Source organism: Leopardus geoffroyi, chromosome C3 (assembly GCF_018350155.1).
Source record: "Leopardus geoffroyi isolate Oge1 chromosome C3, O.geoffroyi_Oge1_pat1.0, whole genome shotgun sequence".
Lineage (NCBI taxonomy): Eukaryota > Metazoa > Chordata > Mammalia > Carnivora > Felidae > Leopardus > Leopardus geoffroyi.
The window spans coordinates 34,291,130-34,310,615 of record NC_059338.1 but is presented as its reverse complement, the minus strand read 5'-3'; the positions used below and the strand labels follow the sequence as shown (position 1 = coordinate 34,310,615).

Sequence of the window (19,486 nt, the reverse complement as noted above, 5' to 3'; positions counted from 1 at the left end):
AACCAATAAATGAATTCAGTAAAGTTGCAGGATACAAAATCAACATGCAAAAATCAATTGTGTTTTGGGGTGCCTGGGTGGCTCAGTCGGTTGAGTGTCCAACTTCAGCTCAGGTCATAATCTCACACTCCGTGGGTTCGAGCCTTGCGTCGGGCTCTGTGCTGACAGCTCAGAGCCTGGAGCTGCTTCGGATTCTGTGTCTCCCCCTCTGGCTGCCCCTCCCCTGCTCATGCTCTGTCTCTCTCTGTCTCAAAAATAAATAAAAACATTAAAAAAAATAAAAGTTGATGGGGAGTGGGAGGGGGGGTGGGCGGGTGATGGGTATAGAGGAGGGCACCTGTTGGGATGAGCACTGGGTGTTTTATGGAAACCAACTTGACAATACATGTCATATTAAAAAATAATAATAAATAATAAAATAAATTAAAAAAATCAATTGTGTTTCTACACACTAACAGTAAGCAATGTAAAAAGGAAATTAAGAAAACAATTCCATTTACAATTGAATGAAAAGGAGCTACCCTATGACCTGGCAATTGCACTACTAGATATTTATCCAGAGCATAAAAAATGCTGATTCAAAGGGGCACACGCACCCCGATGTTTGTAGAAGCACTATTGACAATAACGAAATTATGGAAAGATGCCCATTGACTGATGAATAGATAAAGAAGATAAGGAATATATTTAAAATGGAATATTACTCAGTGATTTAAAACAATGACATCCTGCCCTTTGCAACAATGTGGATGGAACTAGAACGAATACATTCAATACGTGCGAAGCGAAATAAGTCAGTTGGAGAAAGACAAATATATTATTTCACTCATATGTGGAATTTAAGAAGCAAAACAGATGAACATAGGGGAAGAGAAGGAAAAGTAAGAGAAAAACAGAGAGGGAGGCAAACCATAAGAGACCCTTTTTAAAAAATGTTTGTTTATTTATTTTTCTAAAAATAATTTATTGTCAAGTTAGCTAACATACAGCGCATACAGTGTGCTCTTGGTTTGGGGAGTAGATTCTCATGATTTCTTGCTTACATACAACACCCAGTGCTCATCTTAACAAGTGCCCTCTTTAATGCCCATTACCCATTCCCCCCTCCCTCCTGCCTCCCCCTACAACCCTCAGTTTGTTCTCTGTATGTAACAGTCTCTTAGGTTTGCCTCCCTCTCTCTTTGTAACTATTTTTTCCCCTTCCTTTCCCCCATGGTCTTCTGCGAAGTTTCTCAAGTTCCACGTATGAGTGAAAACATATGGTATCTGTATTTCTCTGACTGACTTATTTCACTTAGCATAATACCTTCCAGTTCCATCCATGTAGTTGCAAATGGCCAGATTTCATTCTTTCTCATTGCCAAGTAGTAATCCACTGTATCTATAAACCACATCTTCTTTATCCATCCGTCAGTTGATGGACACTCAACAATTTGGCTATTGTTGATAGTGCTGCTATAAGGAGACTCTTAAATACAGAGAACAAACCGAGGATTGCTGGAGGGGTGGTTGGTGGGAGGATGGGCTAAATGGGTGATGGGCACTAAGGAAGGCACTTGATGGGATGAGCACTAGGTGTTATATGTAAGTGATGAATCACGAAATTCTATTCCTGAAACCATAATTACGCTATAGTTAGCTAACTTGGATTTAAATAAAATTCTAAAAAAAATAATAAAAGACTTTGGAATAAACTTCACAAAGGAGGTAAAAGATTTGTACACTGAAAACTATAAAACACCGCAGTAAGAAATTTAAAAAGACATAAGTAAATGGAAAGAAATCCTGTGTTCATGGATTGGAGGACCTAATAAAGTTAAGATGCCAATATGATATGAAGCAACCTACAGATGAAGTAGCCAAAAGCCTAATGATGCCCTTTGCAGAAATAGAAAAATCCATTTGAAAATTCATATGGAATCTCAAGGGACGAGGAATAGTTAAAACAATCATGAAAAGAGAGAGCAAAGTTGGAAGGACTTGTACTTCCTGATTTCAAAACTTACTACAAGTACAATAATCAAAACAGAATGGCACTGGCATAAAGCAGGGCACCTGGGTGGCTCAGTCAGGTAAGCGTCTGACCCTTGATTTTAGCTCATGTCATGATCTCATGGTTTGTGAGTTCAAGCTCCATGTCAGACTCTGAGCTGATGTCATGAAGCCTGCTTGGGATTTTCTCTCTCCCTTTGTCTCTGCCCTTCCCCTGCTCTCTCTCTTTCAAAAGTAAATAAACATTAAGAAAAAAAAAAAAAAGACAGACAGACAGACCAATGGAATAGAAGAGAGGCCACAAAATAAACCTTTGCATATATAGTCAAATAATTCTCTACGAGGGTGCTATCAAAATTCAATAGGGAAAGAGCAAACTTCTCACAAATGGTTTTGAAAACTGGATATCCACATACACAAAAGGATGAATTTTAACTCTTGCCCTACAACAAACACAAAAATTAAAATCGATCAAAGACCCTAAATATCTAAAACCATAAAAACTCTTAGAAGAAAATAAGATGTTGGATCTGGTTTCATGATGTTGGATCTGGTAATGTTTTATTGAATGTGACACCAAAAGCATAGGCAACAAAAGGAAAAACCAAACAAATTAGACTACATTAAAACTAAAAACTTTTGTGCATCAAAGGACACTATCAATAGAGTGAAAAAACAACCCACAGAACGGGGAAAAAAAAAAACATTTGAAAATCATATATCTAATAAGGGATTGAGATCCAAAATATAAAATGAGCTCCTAAAACTCAAAAACAAGACAGAAAAACAACCCATCAAAAATGGACAAAGGACTTGCATAGACATTTCTCCAAAGAAGATACACAAATGGCCATTAAGCACACAAGAGGATGCTCAACACATTATTAACTGTTAAGGAAATGAAAGTAAAAACCACAATATACCTCATGTATATTAACTAACATATATTATGATGGTTATTACCAAAAAGCAGAAAATAATACGTGTTGATAGAGGTCAAGAAATTGAAACTTTTTCAAATTAAAACAAAAAAAGAAATTTAATTTTTTTTTTTTTTTTGAGAGAGAGCACAGGCAATAGAGGTAGAGAATCCCAAGCAGGCTCTATACCCAGTGTGGAGCCTGACACAGGGCTGATCTCATGATACTGAGATCATAACGTGAACCGAAACCAAGAGTTGGACGCTTAACCGAGCGAGTCACCTAGGCACCCCACGAAATCGGAACTTTTGTTGCTGATGGGAATGTAAAATGGTATAGCCACTATGGAAGACAGTATGGTTGTTCCTCGAAAAAGTGAACACCGAATTGTCATATAACCAGCAATTCTCCTAGATATATAGCACCCCAAAATTGCAAACAGGGGCCCAAAATTAAAACTTTTCAATTAAGTTCACAATTGAAAGTAGGACTCAAACACTTGAAAGCCAATATTCAGAGATACATTATTCAGAGTAGCCAAAATGTGGAAAAACCCCAAGCAAGTGTCTTTTCAACAGATGAATGAACAAACAAAATGTACAAAACAATGGAATATTATTCAGCCATAGAAAGGAATGAGGTTCTGATACATGCTGCAAGGTGGATGAACCTTGAAAACATTATGCTACGTGAAATAAGGCAGAAATGATTCCACTTCTATGAAGTAGCTCGACTAGTCAAATTTATAAAGACAGAAAACAGAATGGTTACCAGGGATGGGGTGGTGGTGGGGGGGGGCGGGGGCGGATTGAGAGTTATTGTTTAATGTGTATAAGGTTTCAATTTGAGATGATGAAAAAATTTGGGGGATAGTGCTGGTTACAAACAATGTGGATGCACTTTATGCCACTGAAATGCACACTGAAAATGGTTAAAACGGTAATAAAATATAATACAAGTTTATCTAGAAAAACTAGTATACAGAATAGTCTAAGTGTTGCTAAAAAGGAAGTGTTCTGCCAGATATTAAAACAAATTATAGTGGGGCACCTGGATGGCTCATCTCAGGTCACGACATCATGGTTTGCAGGTTCAAGCCCCACGTCGGGCTCCGTGCGGTCAGTGAGGAGCCTGCTTGGGATTCTCTCTCTCTCCCTCTCTCTCTGCCCCTCCTCTGCTCTGCTCTCGCTCTCTCCCTCTCAAAATAAATAGACTTAATAAAAATTAAAAAAAACAAACCCAAAACATATCATAGTATTATAGCGGGGGAAAAATGACTCAGTGCTGTTACAAGAATGGCCAGAGTTTAAGGAAACATAAAGATGACTGGAAAACAGTTGGAGAGAGGACAACTTCTTCAACAGATGTTGCTATTTCACCATTACAAGGGGGTGGGTAGAGTGGCGAGGAGACCTATCTCACTCCATTTGTCAGAATGAATTTCAGATGCACCAATGATTTAAATGCAAAGAATACAATCAGAACACAGGGTTGAAATGTTTATAAAGTTTTATCATGGGAAAAGCCTAAAGCTTTTATAAGACAGGCAAAATACACACAGCCGTTAGGGAGAAGATCGATACGTCCATCAGTCCATCTACTCATTGATGTAAAATTTCTATACATGTAAAAGACCACTAACAGAATACTTCAATAAATAAATACGGTATACATTTCAAAGTCATCATTGGAAAGAATGGCAATAAATCTAAATACAACCCCAATATAAGACATTCAATGGGAAAAGGGCAAGTTTCAAAAAATTACATACAAGATGATGTCAATTTTGTTTAAGATAAAAGAAAAAATGCCCAACTATATGTATCTAAGGATGTATCTAAAGACTAAAGTAATTCTTCACTCTGTATACTTTCACAATGTTTGAAAATTTATAAAAATATATCATCCATTTACCACTCATGTAACAAAATGTTACAAAAAGCCATCTATAACCAATAATACACCATAAAAATCTTGAAAGGAAACTGACCAGTGAAAATAAGGCCCCAAAGCCCCTGAAAAAATGTTCACTTCGTATTAAAAGTGTTTTAGCTTATAATGAACTCTCACAAATCAACAAGAAAAATATTTTAGAAATCTGATTTTTAAAAAATGAGCAAAGGGCCTGGATAAATCAAAGTGGGGCAAAAAAGTTCAAATTCTTTGTTGATAATTAAAGAAATGCAAATTAGAACAAGACACAACGTGGCACTCATCACCTTATAAAGTTGTTAACTATATAAGCAGGAGGAAAAATTACTGAACCTGGATACTTTGAAACTGGAGGTTTGGTTGGATGAGTAGGCTTGAAACCTGGAAAAGTAAATTGGATACAATTCACTAGCCTTATCAACACAAAATTAGGGATTTAATTTTGAATTATTTTCCAAAAAGACTCATTATTTCTCAAAATGAAAAATACAAATACTTTCCAAAGTTTGCAATTCTACTTCTGGGAATGTAGTCTAATGTATATTTGCACAAGTTCATAAGCGTGTATGACTAAGAATGTTCCCTACAACTTTGTATTTTATATGGAAATCCTAGAAGTTGACTAATAATAAATCATAAAAATAATGTGTTCAGAGTAAACACACATATCTGTAAAAAAAAAAATACCATCCAAGTCGTATCATGCTACATAAGAAGGTGTACCTTTTTCTCTTCTGCCTTGTATTTCTTGGACTTAAAAAATATTTGCACATTTAGATCTGCTTTCACACCATTATCTGTTGCTGGTCCTTTTGATACAGTCTTTCTCTGACTGATGAAAAAAAAATGATTGACAATCCCATGGAGAGTTTTGATTTTGATTTTTTAAAAAGGATCCCTGTAGTTTGTCCTCTTTATAAGCTTTTTCTTACAATTTTTCTTCTAAAAACTAAACTGTACAGTGTTTTATAAGTCCTTTATGAAATGCTTATGGTTCAACTCTTTCAAAAGAGCATATCAACAAACATAGGATACACCACAGTGCATATACTCACTAGGATCATGTAAGTAAATACGGATGGTTCATGGAGTATAAATTTCATATGCAATCTTAATAAATCAGTCCACCAAAAAAAACCATTTTCTTTCCCCCCAAACCTCATAGCCCTCAACTAAAGCACACAAGGAGGGTATCAGGTACTAGGTTTAGAGGAATTATTTAAAAAATATATTCTAATTACCGTATTAACATGCATAATTCCACAAATCCTTTAAAATACTATGGCCATAGGAAATATACAAACAAATTAAAAGCTATTAATCATGATCTGTTTGAGTTCAACACTTTCAAAAAACGGGAAGCTAAAGTCCACAGAAATGAGGTTACTTGAGTAAGCTGAGCCAAACTAGGACCTTAGTGAGGTCGCCCAGGATAATGTTCTTCCCACTATTCCTGTTGTCTCTTGCTTCTGATGGAAAGAGAGGCCAAAGATAGGAGCACTGAAGTCAGGAAGATATTTCCTTCCAACGTAGTAAAAATAATCTTTCAAGTCTTGAACAAAGTAGCTGACCTATAGGAAATCCTTCATTTCATTTCATTTCAATGAATAAGGATTTTTCCTGCCTTTCAGTTGCTATGAAGTTTAGGTGCAGTTGCCAAATAAAAATGCCCAGTAAAGGGAAAAAGAAAAATTGTATGAAGTTGGAAGGGGTGGGGGTGGGGGGAGGACATACAGGTCTTATTTGGAGATAGCAGATATTTCCCAGTTTACAGTGTGCTACGTAAAAAACAACAAACTAAACTGGTTGTAGTCCAGCAAGTGAAACATAGTCCTAGACCAGGAAGATACCCTGGGAGCAAACTGATCACTTTAAAAAAAAAAAAAAAAAAAAAACGAAACAGCAAAGTCGACCCAGAAAACACACATGTTAAAAAACAGAAGCCCTAATCCTTCCTCTTCGCTGATACTAATTCGAGCGATGCTATGTCATATGAGCAACCTTTACAAGCTCCCCATATGCCAGGCACTATGCTAAGTGTTAAATGCATCCCACTTAAACGGTATGTAACCTTCCCAAGTTTACATACCTGTTTATATCTGTGGACTCTGCCAAATAATTTTAGAAAAACTAAATAGAACTAAAATGGCTGTAAATACGTCCTTCACCCTTTCACTACTCAAAATGTGAATGACTATAAATCACATAAATGTAAAGGATTGTTGTAAAATATAAGCAGGAAAGTACAAATCGGAATGACTCAAAATTAGAGGTTTTATTTTGGGAGAAATCTGTACCGAAAAATGAAATAATGTAGAATCAACGACTTCAGAATTATTGGCTTCATTTCATTTATATAAATGAATATTATTCTTTTATTCTTGACTTATAAGTGTAAATAAATGTACGTAAAATTCTTTTAGTCTTGACTTACAAATGTAAAAAATTCTCATGCTTCAGGCTACTCTAAAAGTGGTTGCTAGGGGTGCCTGGGTGGCTCAGTCGGTTGAGCGTCCGGCTCGGCTCAGGTCATGATCTCACGGTTTGTGAGTTGGAGCCCCGCGTCGGGCTCTGTGCTGACAGCTCAGAGCCTGGAGCCTGTTTCGGATTCCCTCTCTCTCTGCTCCTACCCTGCTCACATTCTGTCTGTCTCTCTCTCAAAAATAAACATTAAAAAATTAAAAAAAAAATAAATAAAAAATAAAAGTGGTTGCTATACATTTTTATACATAAAAATACTAAATGAGAAATTTGTATGTGATGTAGATAATGTGGAAAGACCCTATGAAAACGTACAAAATCACAACATAGGAATGATGTCATATCTCCATCATGTAAATAAATACAAGATGGAACAAAATACTAAATTTTTAAAAATTATTTGTTTTCACTGATATTTCATGTCAAAAAAATTAAAACTAAAAAGATGAAAAAAAAACCACATTTGTACCTTTAATACATGTCGGCATCTCAGGTTCCCAAGTATTTCTCTCACCACAGAACACTGGGTTGCTGCCATTAAGATAGAAACCTGGGAGGCATTCAAATAGAACCACTGCTTGGTAGGAATAGGTTTCTCTGACTCCTGATACCAGTCTTCCATTCACAAGTACTGGATGTTCACATCTGACCACTGAAAAGTATAGAAACTCTAGAGTTAATGGAAAGCTGCTTTAACATAGGATTAGAAAAAATAGCACCAAGTAGTAATTTCCAGCGGGAAGAAACATACAAGGAATGAAAGGCAAGGTGTTAAAAGAAAAAAAAATACCCAAGAAACCTTTATACATATGCACATTTTAATTCCAAGGAAATGGATTTAGAGAAATCTAATAACTTTTTTCCACCTAGAAAGACTGTCATTAGAATTTATTGACTTTCTTACATTTTCTTCCATTACTAACAATTTTTTTTACATTTATTTATTTTTTGAGAGACATAGAGAGACAGAGCACAAGTTGGGGAGGGGCAGAGAGAGAAGGAGACACAGAATCCAAAGCAGGCTCCAGGCTGCGAGCCATCAGCACAGAGCCCGATGTGGGGCTCGAACTCATGAACTGTGAGATCATGACCTGAGCTGAAGTTGGACGCTCAACCGACTAAGCCACCCAGGCGCCCCTCCATTACTGACAATTTTTGAGAAAGGTCTGACCACCACATACAAATTCGAGGCAAGTTTTGATCTTCATCAATTCTAGGGATTTTTTTTAAAGGTCATGCTGACACTGGCTGCAGTACCCTGCTTTTCTAGAAAGGTAAGAAAGACTTTTCTGAGAAGGTAATACTTGAGTTCAGATTTAAAAGTTGAAAAGCAAGTAGCCATGCAAAGATATGCAAAAAGAAAGTGCTCAGGTAGCAACAACATACACAAATGGGATGTTCTTTTTTTTTCTTTTTTTTTTTTAATATATGAAATTTATTGTCAAATTGGTTTCCATACAACACCCAGTGCTCATCCCAAAAGGTGCCCTCCTCAATACCCATCACCCACCTCCCCTCCCTCCCACCCCCCATCAACCCTCAGTTTGTTCTCAGTTTTTAACAGTCTCTTATGCTTTGGCTCTCTCCCACTCTAACCTCTTTTTTTTTTTTTTCCTTCCCCTCCCCCATGGGTTTCTGTTAAGTTTCTCAGGATCCACATAAGAGTGAAACCATATGGTATCTGTCTTTCTCTGTATGGCTTATTTCACTTAGCATCACACTCTCCAGTTCCATCCACGTTGCTACAAAAGGCCATATTTCATTCTTTCTCATTGCCACGTAGTATTCCATTGTGTATATAAACCACAATTTCTTTATCCATTCATCAGTTGATGGACATTTAGGCTCTTTCCACAATTTGGCTATTGTTGAGAGTGCTGCTATAAACATTGGGGTACAAGTGCCCCTATGCATCAGTACTCCTGTATCCCTTGGGTAAATTCCTAGCAGTGCTATTGCTGGGTCATAGGGTAGGTCTATTTTTAATTTTCTGAGGAACCTCCACACTGCTTTCCAGAGCGGCTGCACCCATTTGCATTCCCACCAACAGTGCAAGAGGGTTCACAAATGGGATGTTCAAGAAACAGAAAGGCCAGTGGAGTTAGGGCAGTGTTTTCCAAACATCTTGGCCTGCAAGCCAGAGATCGAAAGGCACATTTTACATTGTAAACCAGTATATTAGCACACAGGCCTGAAATACAGGTCAGCCTCATACTAGCGTGCTCTGCTGTTTTCCATTCTACTCCACCTCTTGGGAAGTAAACTACTGCTCATGACCTGATAGATTCATTTCAGAATATATTAATTAATCTTTTCGCCATTGTGTGAAACTACTGTTAACTGCACTAATGATTTTCTTTATGTTATGTTGGCTAGACACAATTTACGTATAGCAAAGCTCGTCCTCTTAAGTGGACAGCTGTATGAGGTTTGACAGAGGCAAATAATTATGTAATTACCACAATAAAGACACAGAAAAGCTCCATTGCCCCCCAACATTTCCTCATGCCGCTTTGTAATCAACCCTTCCCACCCCCACAACCACCTTCACCAACCAGCCAAACACTGGTCTGTTGTCCATTCCTAAAGAGTCGCTTTTCCAGAATGTCATAAGGGGATCACAGCCTCTGAGTATGAGTTATTTCACTCAGCATCATGCATTTGAGAGCCATTCCTATTGGTGCATGGGTTAGAGCTCACTCCTTTCGATTGCTGAGTATAATTGCATTGTATGGACGTACCATGGTGGTTTGCCATTCACCAGCTAAAGGGCTAGTGGGTTGTCTCCAGTGCGGGACAATTACGACTAAGGCAGCTGAATATTCTCACACAGGTTTCTATGTGAACATGTTTTCATTTACTTGGATTGATGAGTTGTATGGTAAGTATATGTTTTTAACTTTATGAAAAATGTAAAAATATATTCCAAGTGGTCATATACCACTTTGTATTCTTACTAGCACTGTGTGAAAATTCCAATTGTTCTACATCATTGCTGGTACATGGTATTGTTAGTTTTTTGTATTCAATTTCAGTTCTTTTATTAGGGGTGTTGAGTGGTATCTCTTTGTGGTTTTAAATTTTTTTTTTCAACGTTTATTTATTTTTGGGACAGAGAGAGACAGAGCATGAACGGGGGAGGGGCAGAGAGAGAGGGAGACAAAGAATCGGAAACAGGCCCCAGGCTCTGAGCCATCAGCCCAGAGCCCGACGCGGGGCTCAAACTCACAGACCGCGAGATCGTGACCTGGCTGAAGTCGGACGCTTAACCGACTGCGCCACCCAGGAGCCCCTCTTTGTGGTTTTAAATTACATTTCTGTAATCACTAATTGAGAAATTTTCATGTGCTTTTTTGTCTTCCATATATCATGTTTGTTGAAATAGGTCTACTCAAATATTTTACACATTTTTTAAAAAAATTGGCTTGTTTTCTATGATTGAGCTTGGACAATTCTTTATGTATCATAGATAAAAGTTATTATTTGATATATGCCTTGCTAATATTTTTTCCCAGTCTATTGCTAATTTTTTCCCCATTCCTTTAACAATTTTTTTGCAGACCAGAAGTCTCAAATTTGGAACATCCAAGTTTTTTTCTTTAAAGGATCACACACTTTATGGGTGGTATTTAAGAAATTTTTGGCTAGGTCACAAGTATTTTGTATGTTCTCTTGCAAAAATCTTATGGTTTTAGGTTTTACATGTAATTCTATGATCCATTTTTTCCCAAAGTTTATTTATTTTTAATTTTTTAATTTTAATTGCTCTTTTATTTTTTTAGCATGAGAATTACACATCACAGCTCAGCATGTAGAATTCATTATCCAAAGAAATAGAAGTCATTTTTAGTTTTTTCCTTTTTTATATATTTTTAAATTTATTTATTTAAATTCAAGTTAGTTAACATACAGTGCAGTATTGTGGTCAGAGGCAGAATGTAGTGATTCATCACACATAACACCCAGTGCTCATCCCCAAAAGTGCCCTCCTTAATGCCCATCACCCATTTAGTGCATCCCCCACCACCCTCCCCTCCAGCAACCTTCAGTTTGTTCTCCGTATTTAAGAGGCTCTTATGGTTTGCCTCCCTCTCTGTTTTAATCTTATTTTTCCTTCCCTTTCCCTATGTTCATCTGTTTTGTTTCTTAAATTCCACACGTGAATGAAATCATATGGCATTTGTCTTTCTCAGTCTAACTTATTTCACTTAGCATAAAGTTTCTAGGTCCATTCATGTTGCAAGTGGCAAGTTCTCATCTCATCCTTTTTATAGCTGTGTAATATTCCTGTGTGTGTGTGTGTGTGTGTGTGTGTGTGTGTGCGCGCATACATTACATCTTCTTTAGCCATTCATCTCTTGATGGATACTCAGGTTGCTTCTATAGCTTGACTATTCTAAATAATGCTGCAATAAACACAGGAGTGCATATATCTTTTCAAATTGGTGTTTTCATCTTGGATAAATAGGCAGTAGTGGAATCATTGGATCTCTGATTCATTTTGAATAAATGTGTGTCTATGGTTCTAACATCGATGAAGGTTCCCTTTTTTTGGCACATGGATATCCGATTGTGTTGTATCATTTGTTGAAAATATCAACATTTTCCACTGAACTGTTTGTATACCCGTACACCTGAAGAAAATCCACTGGACATATTGGCAGGTATCTAATTCTGGATGTAGTACTCTATTCCATTGCTCTCTATGGCTATCCTTTTACCTATACCACATTGTTTTGATTATATGCCTTAAGTGTGCTTTATATTAAGTCTTAACGTCCGGTAGAGCGAATCTTCTAATTTTTTTCAAAATTATTTTCACTATTCTAGATATTCTCTTTCCACATAAATTTCCGAATCAGTTTAATTTATACAAAAGGTTCTGCTGGGATCACCTGGGGAGCTCAGTCAGTTGGGTGTCCAGCTTCAACTCAGGTCATGGTCTCATGGCTTGTGGGTTTGAGCCCCGCGAAGGACTCTGTGCTGAGAGCTCAGAGCCTGGAGTCTGTTTTGGATTCTGTCTCTCTCTCTCTCTGCCCCTCCCTCACTCATGCTCTGTCTCTCTGTCTCTCAAGAACAAATAACCATTAAAAAAAGGTTCTGCTAGGATTTTTGTTGGGATTGTGCTGAGTTTAGATAAATTAGAGAGGCTTGACTATTACATTGAATCCTCCAAACCGTACCTAGTGTATATCCCTTCATTGATTAAGGATTTCTTTAGTTTCCATTATTAGTGTTTAGTAGGTTTTAGCATTAATATCTTTCACATATATTGTTAGATTTATACTCAAGAATTTCATATTTTGGAACTACTGTAAATGCTTCTTAAAATTTCAATTTCTTTTTTTTTATGAATATAACTTATTGTCAAATTGGCTTACATACCACACCCAGTGCTCATCCCAGCAAGGGCCCTCTCCTCAATGCCCATCACCCATTTTTCCCTTTCCCCCACCTCCCCCCATCCACCTCAGTTTGTTCTCTGTATTTAAGAGTCTCTTGTGGTTTGCCTCCCTCCCTCTCTGTAACTATTTTTTTTCTCCCTTCCCTTCCCCCGTGGCCTTCTGCTAAGTTTCTCAAGATCCAAATATGAGTGAAAATATGTGATATCTGTCCTTCTCTGACTGACGTATTTCACTTAGCATAATATCTTCCAGTTCCATCCACGTTGCTCAAATGGCATGATTTCATTCTTTCTCATTGCCAAGTAGCATTCCATTGTATATAGGAAACCACATCTTTTTAATCTATTCTTCTGTTGATGGGACAATAGGCTCTTTCCATAATTTGGCCATTGTTAAGAGCATTGCTATAAACATTGAGGTACACGTGCCCCTATGCATCAGCACTCCTGTATCCCTTGGGTAAATTCCTAGTAGTGCTATTGCTGGATCATTGGGTAGATCTTTCTTTAATTTTTTGAGGAACTTCCACACTGTTTTCCAGAGTGGCTGCACCAGTTTGCATTCCCACCAACAGTGCATGAGGATTCCCGTTTCTCCACATCCTTGCCAGCATCTGTAGTCTCCTGATTTGTTCATTTTAGCCACTCTGACTGGTGTGACGTGGTATCTCAATGTGGTTTTAATTTGTATTTCTCCGATGACAAGTGATGTTGAGCATCTTTTCATGTATCTCTTGGCCATCTGGATGTCTCCTTTGGAAAAGTGTCTATTCATGTCTTTCGCCCAATTCTTCACTGGATTATTTGTTTTTCGGGTGTGGAGTTTGGTGAGTTCTTTACAGATTTTGGATACTAGCCCTTTACCTGATAGGTCATTTGCAAATATCTTTTCCCATTCTGTTGTTTGCCTTTTAGTTTTGTTGATTAAAATTTCTATTTCTAATGGCTTATTCCTAGTATATAGACATATAATTGTCTTCCATATGCTGATCTCATATTTTGAAACCTTGTTAAAACTTCAGTCATTGGAATATTGTATACAACCAAGTCGTAAGTGAATAGAGACTATATTTCTTACTTTCCAATGTGTATGTCTAATTCTTTCTCTTGCCTTGTTATAGTAGCTAAGACCTCTTGTACAACGCTGGAGAGTAGTGGGAGTGGATTTCCTTCTCTTTTTCCTGCTTGGGGGGAAATTAGTCTTAACATTAAAGTATAATGTTAGCTCTGAGATTTTTGTTGATGGCTTTTATCAGAATGAAGTAGTTACTTCCTTTCTATTCCCACTTTGTTGAGAAATTTTATCCTGAAAAAGATGATGAATTCTGTGAAGTGCTTTTTTTAAAATATCTATTAAAAGTTTCACTTTTTTTAAATTTATAGTCTCCTCATCTAGTATACTGATTAATCTTTGAATTTGAACGAATCTTGCATTTATGGGATAAATCTTACTTTGTTGTGATGTATTATTATTGTTATACATGGCAGGATTTGCTTTGTTACATTTTGTTGAGAAGTTTTGGTTCTATGGTCATTAAAGATATTGTTTGTAATTTATTGCAATGTTTTTGTCCAGTTTTGGCATCAGGGTAATGCTGTCCTCATGAAATGAGTTGAGAAACATTCCTTTCTCTTATATGTCTTTAAATTTTTTTCATTACTGTTTTTATTTTTGAGAGAGAAAGCATGTAGAAGGAGCAGGGAGAGAAGGACAGAGAAGAACAGAGAAGGAGACAGAGGGAGAGAGAGAGAGAATCCAAGGCAGGCTCCTCACTGTCAGCACAGAGCCTGACATCGGGCTCAAACTCAGGAACCATGAGATCATGACCCGAGCTGAAACCAAGAGTTGGATGCTTAACTGACTGAGCCACCCAGGTGTCCCTCTCCTCTTATATGTCTTGCAAAGCTTGCATGAAGGTACTATTATTTATTCCTGAAATGTTTGCTAGAATTCCCCAGGGAGGCCATGTGGGCCTGCAGTTCTTACTGTGGGAAGTTTTTTGTTTTTTTTTAATGTTTACTTATTTTTGAGGTGGGGGGAAGAGCAAAAGTGGGGAAGGGAGAGAGAGAGGAAGACACAGAATCAGAAGCAGGCTCCAGGCTGTGAGCTATCACTACAGAGCCCGACCTGGGGCTCGAATTCACAAACCGTAAGATCATGACCTGAGACGAAGTCCCAGGCTCAACTGACTGAGCCACCCAGGCGCCCCTTTAGGAAGGTTTCTAACTGTAAGTTCTATTTCTTTAATAGATATAAGACTATTCAGAGGTGCCTAGCTGGCTTAGTGGGTATAGCATGTGACTCTTGATCTCAGGGTTGTGAGTTCAAACCCCATATTAGGCATAGAACTTACTTAAAAAAGCAAAAGGAGGGGGAGGAAGAGGGGGAGGAGAAGAAGGAGACAATTATTCAGCTTATGTACATCTTTGAATAAGTTTGGGTTGGTATTTTGTGTCTTTGAAGGAATTTGTCAATTTCATACCTATGTTGTCAAATTTATAAACACAAATTTGTTTGCATAATATTCCCCTATTATCCCTTAAACATCTGTAGGATATTTGGTTTTTTTTTTTTTTTCATTTTTGATGTTAATAATAAGTATCTTCTTTTTTTTCTTCCAGTCTGGCTATAACTTTATCTACTTTATTGGTTTTCCCCCCAAACCAGGCGCTGTTTTCAGTAATTTTCTCTTTTCAATTTCACTGATTTGTTTCTAAAGATATTCTCTCTTTCTGTCTCCTTGTTTAGAGCTTAATTTGTTCTTTTTTAGAAGCACAGGTTATTGAGACTTTTCTTTTTTTCTAACATTAACTATTTCATGTCATAAATTTTCCTCCAAGCAATGTTTTTGATATTTTGATATGCTGTATTTTCCTTTTTATCCAATTTATTCAATTCAAAACACTTTCTAAATTGCCTTATGAATTCTTCTTTGATTCATGGGTTGGTTAGCAGTATTTTGCATAATTTTCAAATATTTGAAGATTTCTAAGTTATTAACCTGTTTTGATTTCTACATTCATTCCACTGTAATCAGGTAATGTACTTGGAATCATATCAATTTTTTGAAATTTGTTAAAAATTATCTTGCTCATTTTAGAGAATGTTCCATGTGCGCTCGAAAACAGTAAATATTTTGCTATTATTCAGTGGTCGCTTTCTTCCAAGAGTCAAATCCTCTCCAGTGACCCCCTGCTTTTGATCGTTCTCCAGTGTCTTAATCATTGTTTTTTATTTTATTTATTTTAATTTTTTTAATGTTTATTTATTTTTGAGACAGAGGGAGACAGAGCGTGAGTGGGGGAGGGGCAGAGAGAGAGGGAGACACAGAATCCAAAGCAGTCTCCAGGCTCTGAGCTGTCAGCACAGAGCCTGATGCAGGGCTCGAACCCACGGACCGTGACCTCGTGACCTGAGCTGAAGTCGGCGCTCAACCGACTGAGCCACCCAGGCGATCCCGTTTTTTAAATATGTTTTGTACAGAGCTTATCAATCTTGGCTGTGAGAGGGTTAGTCTTATATAATTTACTGTCCAGCCAGAACTCTCAGACATCTTGTAATATAAGAAAAGATTTCTTTTTTTTTTTTTTAATTTTCTTTTAACGTTTTTATTTATTTTTGAGACAGAGAGAGACAGAGCATGAACGGGGAGGGGCAGAGAGAGAGGGAGACACAGAATCGGAAGCAGGCTCCAGACTCTGAGCCGTCAGCACAGAGCCCGATGCGGGGCTCGAACCCATGGACCGCGAGATCGTGACCTGGGCTGAAGTCGGACGCTTAACCGACTGAGCCACCCAGGCGCCCCAAGATTTCTTATTTTTAAGACAGTATATGTTGAATTTTTGAGCTCTTTCAAGCCAAAAATTCCTAACTCATGCCATATACGCAGTGGTTCACAATGTGTGAACTAGAATTCTGAGAACGTGTGAAATGGGGGGTGGGTAGCTCTGTAAAACTGATTTGACTTTCTCTATATTAATCTATGTTGGGAGTCAATTTAACAGGAGGAGGAAGCACATATGACTGTTTTGCTTACTTACAGATAAAACCATTTACAAACTGTTTCCAAACTTACAATTAACAAATGAAGAAGGAAATAAATGGAAACATCATTACCTTTACACTGAGGAGGGTCACTACTCCACTTGTTATTCCCAACACAAATAAGTTTGCTGTCTCCAACAAGTGAAAATTCGTCTGATCCTTGTGAAGGATTACAACTGTAAGTTATTAGTTCATTATATTCAAATATAGTTCTGTGGCTATTGCTGTATTTTCCGTTATTTATTTTTGCAGGCGGTTGACAGTAAATCTCTTAAAAAGGAAATACAAAGAGACAAGACAGGGCCAAAGGAAAAGTGTCAAGATAGCATTGTAAAGTCCTATGAACTGCCTTCAGTAAATTCATTAACATGATTTCTACAAGCTGTTTATTTAGGCTTCTATGAGAAAATGTATTATTATCCCCAATTCAAGCCATAAACAAATGAACTTTCAGAACAAAACTCTTTTTCTCAAATACCTCTATGAAAAACCTATTATTACTTTAGAAGGCCATGCTAAGTTTCGTTCTAGTCTCATTACTGAAAATGTAATGAGAAAAAATGCTTGTGATTAAAAATAAAATTCACTGCTATTTGAGAAATTCTTTATAATATTTAAATATACCCATTTGCTAAATGGGTGATTCACAATAATACCAAGATATTGTCTTTCTTTACATCCTTATGAATGTACAGTGAAATTTTCCAAGCTACTAATTGTGAGCTTTCACAACAGACTGAATCCAGATGTCCTTCTGTAAGCCAGATATTAAAGAGATTTGCAAAAATGTAAAAAAAAGGCATTATTTTCAGCCTTTGTTTCAGAAAATTATTTTTCATAAAAATATGCTACATACATTAACATGTATTGAGCTTACTGTTCTTAAACAGGAATGAATATATAACTATTTTCCTAACTTCTCAGTTTTTCTTCCAATATAATGAATATCAATAAACACAGCCCACATTAAAAAAAAAAAATCTCTTTGGGATCTTTGACAATTTAAAAGCTTAAAGGGGATATGAGGTCAAAAAAGACTGAGGCTTGCTAGTCTAAATTCTAAACTGAAAATTTACTTACTTTTACATTGTGGGGGGTTATCACTCCAATACACGTCATTTCCACGAAGGTTACAAACTATAACTTGTTGCCCAACTAAGTAATAACTAAATGAGAAAAGAAAAACTTACTGTTTTCTCTATTAGTTAACAAGATGTGCATAATAATGACAATTTCAATACTGTTGCGTTTCTGCACTACAGGAGTCTGAGGGAGAAGTTTCTTAAACAACATTATACCGTGAAAGCGCTAACCATATCTGCACTTAATGAAATAGAGTTTCCACAGGTGAATGCTCACTGACCAAAAGCCAGAAGATTTTGAAATAACTCTGTCGTACCTGTCAGTCTGGTCTCTCTGTCATCTCCAGCAACCACATTACACATCCATTTCTATGTCTATGCTCACTCCATTCTTCTCAGTAAAAGCAACTGAGACATTAGGCCCTAGAGCTAGCCTGCCTGGATCTGAGTCCCAGTTCCATGACTCACTTTCTGTTTGAGCCCAGGCAAGTCCTTTAATGTTTCTCTTGCTCAGATTCCTCATCTATGAAAAGGGGATAATAGTAAATATTCCATGGGATTGTTTTAAGGATTAGATGAGTTAGCATCTGGTACATAGTGAGTGCTGGGTAGTTTTCAGCCCCTTTAATACTTTTAGGTAAGAATATTTTTCTGGGAATAGCTCAGGAATACTACATAATGAAATTTTCTCTCATGATTTAAATTCACAGTACTCTCTTCTGCTCGACTTTTTTGTAACAATCATGAATAATTTTATTTATTTGCTACTTCTCATTAATTATTTTGCTTTGACACCTCTCTGTATACATTGTGTTTCTCAACAAGGCTATAGCTTCTTGGAGAAAAGAATAGGTCTTAAACTTTCGGCATCCCTCAAACTGCCTAGCAGGCTCTCTCTCTAAAACTACTGACTGGATATTCCAGTATGTTTTCTTGATCAAGTGAAAAAAGTAGTCAGTGAAAATGTCTATACATGGATGCGGTTGCCTTTTCTCTCTATTAGAGTGTTTGGGGGAGAATTCCAGGAAAATGGCAGAGTGGAAAGTGCCAGGAACCTGTCTCCCCAACTGGGCAACAACTGCAATGGCAGAATCTGTCAAGGGTGACTACTGTGGAACTCTGGAGTCTGTTGATGGCTTGCAACTTCCCAGGAAAGACTTGGACAGGTAAACTCCATTGATTTCAGTCGATTTCATCTTAGCACAGTGTCAGGTACCCATCCCTGACCCCCAGCAGGCAGCTGTGCACATATTCCTGGAGCAGCTTGGAAGCAGTTTGGGGGATCAAGGGTGGGCAAAAAGGGCCCCGTCCTCTGAATAGCAGGGATCTGTGCTCTTATCACTGAATTCTGGTTCTGGTCACAGAGATGTAGTCAACTCCTAACTCTTTTAAGCCCGTTCCTAATTGGCTGAAGTGACTTCCAGGGGATTTAAACAGCCAGTGCTCTTTGATCCCCATATCATTTTTCATTTTTCCCCTCTCAGGAGCCAGACATTAAAGATTATTCAGAAACATCTTACTATGTGAATAAAGTTAAAAAGTGAATGTGCATGGCCAGGGAAAGGCTGAGAAAAGACTGAGAAGGCCTTCAGTTTAAATTTCAGGCTGGTCTTCAACAGAGATATTGTAC

At 37.3% G+C, this 19,486-nt stretch overlaps 1 protein-coding gene and 1 long non-coding RNA gene across 5 annotated transcripts in view; one reads left to right on the top strand and one right to left on the bottom strand.

Annotated features, from left to right (window-relative positions):
* The window catches only part of LOC123587013, a 43,882-nt gene that overhangs the window by 3,319 nt on the left and 21,077 nt on the right, over positions 1-19,486 (top strand). Inside the window, exon 2 of the long non-coding RNA XR_006707074.1 lies at positions 16,773-16,952. This is a non-coding gene — a long non-coding RNA (uncharacterized LOC123587013). The remainder of the gene's footprint in view (positions 1-16,772; positions 16,953-19,486) is intronic.
* The window catches only part of CD46 (CD46 molecule), a 32,612-nt gene that overhangs the window by 1,798 nt on the left and 11,328 nt on the right, over positions 1-19,486 (bottom strand). For 2 of the 4 annotated variants that reach the window (XM_045456748.1, XM_045456749.1), the window contains exons 4-7: positions 17,855-17,940; positions 16,847-17,044; positions 7,795-7,977; positions 5,178-5,225 (exon numbers count right to left, since the gene is read on the bottom strand). In XM_045456748.1, the coding sequence (XP_045312704.1) occupies positions 5,178-5,225; positions 7,795-7,977; positions 16,847-17,044; positions 17,855-17,940 (515 nt within the window). Of the gene's footprint in view, positions 1-5,131; positions 5,226-7,794; positions 7,978-16,846; positions 17,045-17,854; positions 17,941-19,486 lie in introns of all 4 variants that reach the window. The other 2 variants (XR_006707071.1, XM_045456750.1) reach the window with 2 other exon arrangements.